The 4,724-nt window shown below is 59.0% G+C and overlaps 1 protein-coding gene across 1 annotated transcript in view; it reads right to left on the reverse strand.

Annotated features, from left to right (window-relative positions):
* Positions 1–1,238: 1,238 nt before the first annotated feature.
* Positions 1,239–4,724, reverse strand: part of VOLCADRAFT_43161 (uncharacterized protein) — a gene marked incomplete at both ends in the record, with an annotated part of 4,531 nt that continues 1,045 nt past the window's right edge. Inside the window, 7 exons of the mRNA XM_002948965.1 lie at positions 1,239–1,370; positions 1,743–1,799; positions 2,043–2,201; positions 2,451–2,546; positions 2,759–2,893; positions 3,186–3,254; positions 4,174–4,275. Coding sequence (XP_002949011.1) covers positions 1,239–1,370; positions 1,743–1,799; positions 2,043–2,201; positions 2,451–2,546; positions 2,759–2,893; positions 3,186–3,254; positions 4,174–4,275 — 750 coding nt within the window. The remainder of the gene's footprint in view (positions 1,371–1,742; positions 1,800–2,042; positions 2,202–2,450; positions 2,547–2,758; positions 2,894–3,185; positions 3,255–4,173; positions 4,276–4,724) is intronic.

Raw genomic sequence — 4,724 nt, forward strand, 5'->3', positions numbered from 1 at the left:
GTAAGATCCAGATCCTCTTGGAGTTGAGGTTCAAAAACAAGGTTCCAGATTAGGTTCCAAAATCCAGATCCTCAACACCGGTTTAAGCGTCGATTTGGGGGTAGGGCTAGCTGTAAAGGCACAAATTACTCACATACAGACAGACAAACACACAGAAAGGCAGATAGGCAGCGGCAACAATAATCTGAATGCATCAGTGCAGATGTACGGCGCCCGCCGTCAGCCGATCCGATATGTTATTGAACGAGCAAGTTGATAAGATAGGATACATAGGATTGGCGATAGGAACCGTACAATCCCTGGTTCGATCCCCGCACGGCACCCGGAGCTTCCTCACGCTTCCAACCAACAACCAGCCAACCAACCACTTACCCGTATGTCGCTGCCACCATCGTCCCCAGGCTCCCTGCCTCCGACCCCGGCTCCTTCTTCCTCTTCTTCACCGCCTCCAAACGCCCCCTCCCTGGCTCGTACCCAGTACGGCAGCTCGTCCTCACCCATCAGCGGCGGTAGGGATGCTGACCGACCCGCCGCTGCTGCCGCCCGTACGGCCTCAGTCCGCCGTTGCTCGTCCAACTCCTCAAACACTCGGAGCTCCTCTTCCGACCTGCGGGTGGCGGGCCCCGGGGGTAGGAGGTACTAGGGTTTACAGACAGACAGACAGTCAGTCAGACGGGCGGTTATACGGGCACACCCGATCTTCTAAACGCCCCTCGGGCCCCCTGATCCCCCGACCGCCTGCCTCCCCAACGTAGGGCCCACCTGGCCACCATCCTGTTAACCTCCGCGAGTGTGTGCGGGGGGGCACCTCCATGCAGCAGCCCGCCACCTCCCGTACGGAGGAGGGCTTGCAGGGCCTGGGGGCGGGCGGGGGAAAGGGTGTTCGTGTGTGTGTGTGTGTGGGGGGGGGGGGGCCGGTACGTCGCGCACCCTAAGAGCCGTTTGCGAAGGGATCTTCCGGAAGATCTTTTCCAGTTTTCCTTTATGCGATTGAAGCGGTTGGCGAGCCTTCGGGTTCCTCCGCTGGGCCGTACAGCTCCCTGGAGCCAGAGTAACACCCACCCATCTGTCTATCCCCCATCTTCCGGTCTAAGAGCCCACGGTCACATGACTGGCCCCTCCTCCCCCCTCCAGCCCCGGTCTGGTCCGGTCGTACCCTCCTAACCCCCCCTCACCCCCCCCAGCCCCACCTGCTGCCTCTCCGCCGGCGCGGCCCGCTCGTTGAAGAGCCCCGCCCCGATCACCGCCTCCCCCAGCCCCCTCTTGGCTCCAGCGCGCTCCAACATGACCTCCTCCAGTGTACGACAGCTAACCAACACCAGCACCAACACGGAACGCGTCTGGCCCAAGCGGTGAGCCCGGTCCTCAGCCTAACAGAGTGCGTACATGTGTACGTATGTATGTGCAAGGGAACAAGGGGTGAGGGAAACGGGTTTAGAGGGGTTTGGTAAGCAGCCAACCAACACGGACATGGGCGCCAACCAACTCCAACCGCCCTGGAAGCCCCCTTGTTCCCTTCAGGTCGGTGGTCGGTGGCGATTTGCCGTACGCAGCTCAGGCTCGTGTCGGGTAGCTCGCTTACACTTAGGAAGCGGGAACACAAGGAGGGGCCGTTCGGGTTCGAATCCAGTCAGGATTTATTTTACCGATTTCCCCCCCCCTCACCCCCCTCACCCCCCTCACCCCCCTCACCCCCTCCTCACCCCCCTCAACCCCCCCCTCAACCCCCCCCCCCGTACCACCTGCTGGTCCATGGCCGGGTTCCAATCCGAATCCAACATAATCACCGTGTCAGCTGACTGGGGGAGAGGGGGGGCGTGAGGAGGGGGGTTAAAGGAGGTTGTACGACAAGTGTAGAGGGGTAATTTGGGGGTATGAGTACGACAGGGGATCCGTTACGGGTGGTTGGCACACGTCGGGTGACGGCCGTGTTCAGCCCGGTGGCGCCATTCTAAATCCCCAACACATACACATACATACACATACACACGCACACACACGCACACACACACACGCACACACACACACACGCACACACACACCTGCAGGTTGAGCCCCATCCCCCCCGCCCGGGTGGACAGCAGGAACACCCGGTAGGGGGAGTTGGGGGAGTTGAAGGCGGTTAGCAGTTGGGGCCGGTCCTCTGTACGGGTGGATCCGTCCAGACGGAGGTACGGCAGTCCACGAAGCTCCAGAAACTCCTGGCAATTGTGTATGTGCGTATGTATGTGTGGGCGGGGGTTGTGGAGGAGGGGTGGAGGGCTTGAGGGTTCTTAACAGAAGGGGGTGGGAGGGGGAAAGGCAGGCGGCAAGGCCAGGGCTACATGTACGACAAATGTTCCTGGGGCTTCAAAAGTTAACTGCCACCAAGAAAACCAGATCCAATGTCGTACATACGTCTCTCCTCCCCCCTTCCAAACCTCTCCCCCCCTTCCCCCCCTTCCCCTCACCTCCACTAGGTCCAGAGCCCGGGTCATCTGGCTGAACAGCAGCACTCGGTGGCCCGTGGCCGCCAGCTTGGGGAGGAGGTAGTCCAGCATGGCCATCTGTGTGTGTATGTGTATGTGTATGTGTATGTATGTATGTATGTATGTATGTATGTATGTATGTATGTATGTATGTATCGGCGTGAAGGAGAGGGGGAAAGAGGCAACTGAATACACCTGGTCCAACTACTCAACAAACCAACCAACCAACAAGACCCACCCCTACTGTGCCGTACCTTTCCACTCGCCCGGACGAGCTCCTCTCCTCCCACTTCCCCTCTTTCTCCCCCGGGGCCCAGCCCCGAGTGCGTGTGTGTATGTGTGTATTCCCCCCTCTCCTCCTCCAAGAGGTACGGGTGGATGGCGGCCTTACGTAGGTGTACGGACAAATTGGCCAGAGCGCGAGTCTGCACGGGGGGGGGAGGTGTGTGGTGCTGTGTTTGTCGGGGGGGGGGTAACGGGGATGATCGCCCTGGTCTGCCGTACGGCTCAAACAATCTGACAATTTCTCCCTCAGTATACATATTCGCCGTTACACTATTACCTCATTCCGCAACCCCACCGTCGTACATATTTCAGGGCCCCATCCAGACTTAAGACCCTCCTTGAACCCCCCCGTTTCCCTCTCGGCTCCATGCACCTTCCCCAACCTTCCAACGGGTTTCATTCGTCCTTCCGCGGCCCCCAATAAGCACAGACATACATACGCACCTTCCCCGACGCCGCCATCAGCTGACCCCTCTCACTGATTTGTCGGTACTGCTCAGCCTGACCCAGGTAGGGGGGTTGAGTGCGGGGGCAGGGGGCAGGGTTTGCCAGGTCAGAAATACATACATACATACAGTGTAATCTAAGTCATACATACATACATACATACATACGTACTCGTATGTACGACACACCGAGGCCGGATGTACCGATAAGGACAAATGTGACCCAAGCTGTACATCACCCAAATACACACCGGGGGCACGTCCCCCACCGCTTTCGGCCTTCACTCCAGATCCCCCCACACCCCACCCCACCCCACCCCACCAGGGTGGTACAGTCCGATCGGGTCCCGACAGGAATGGCACTTGTGCTGAAAATCCCGACAGGCTTTGGAAAATGCTTTCGGGCGGACCCGACGAAAAAGGGGGAAAGCGCCAAACGGCCATCGGGAGCCCCCGACGGGGCCCGGAGGGCTCCCGTCTGGGGACCCGACAGGGTTAGGGGCGCTAGGACCGCCCGATCAGGTGCCGTGGGATTCAGAACTGCCAGTGAGTCTGGCAGTGAGGTTGCCGATGAGGGGGACGAAGAGGAGGACGAGGAGATGTTCCTCTCCAGTCCTACGGTGTCTAAGGGTCTCCTTGAAGAGCTCGGGTTGTGATGCTCACAGGCAGACGTGCAGGCGTGCATGTTGTTGCTGTGTGTGTGTTTGTTCGTGCATATCAGAACTGTGAACTGCAAGCTGAGAACTGGAAACTGCGCATATAAAATACGAATAAATGTAATTTCAAGCGGCACACAGCGAAATTTCGTTCTTGCGTCACCCGACAGGTTTTGGGATGTGCTATCGGGGCACCCGACAGAAATTGAAAGATATGCAAAAACGCTATCGGGTGGGCCCGACGGGCATGGGAAGGGGAAAACCGGTAACCCGACCATTTCAGGAACGTCCTGTCCAACCCTGCTGGGCCCACCCTACCTGCCACGCCGACAACGGACACCTGATGATGTGGCGGTGTTTGTCCGGCAGCTCCGAAGCCACCTCCCGCTTTGTACGGCGCAGCAGGAAGGGGCGGAGGACCTGAACCCCGGGGGGTCGAGGGGCACGGGAAGGCGGACCAGAGGGAGGGGGGGGGGAAGACGAACCACAGGCGAGTGAAGCTGCTGACATAGATCAGAGAAAGACGGATACTCCAGGGAGCGACAAGTACCTACACACACACTGCACCAGTCCTGAGTATAGTCGTAAGAAGTAAGTTACCAACCAGGAGTGACTTGTGTGGTGGTCAATGCGGTGATACGGCCGGACAGAGCACATCAGGAAACCAGTACCTAGCCGCCGAGCCCACAGGAGAAACGTCGAAATGGGCGGAAAAGCAAAGGCCACCGTAGTAGTAGCAGTCTAAAGGTCTAAAAGTCTAAAGGCGGCGGCGAGCAAGAGCTACCCTAAGCACCACCAGACGGTGGAAGGGAAGGGAGGGGGTTTCATTTAGAGATGTGACGGCGAAAGAAGCCCCCCCCCCCCCCCCC

The sequence above is a fragment of the Volvox carteri genome (genome assembly GCF_000143455.1).
Source record: "Volvox carteri f. nagariensis unplaced genomic scaffold VOLCAscaffold_12, whole genome shotgun sequence".
In the NCBI taxonomy this organism is placed as follows: domain Eukaryota; kingdom Viridiplantae; phylum Chlorophyta; class Chlorophyceae; order Chlamydomonadales; family Volvocaceae; genus Volvox; species Volvox carteri.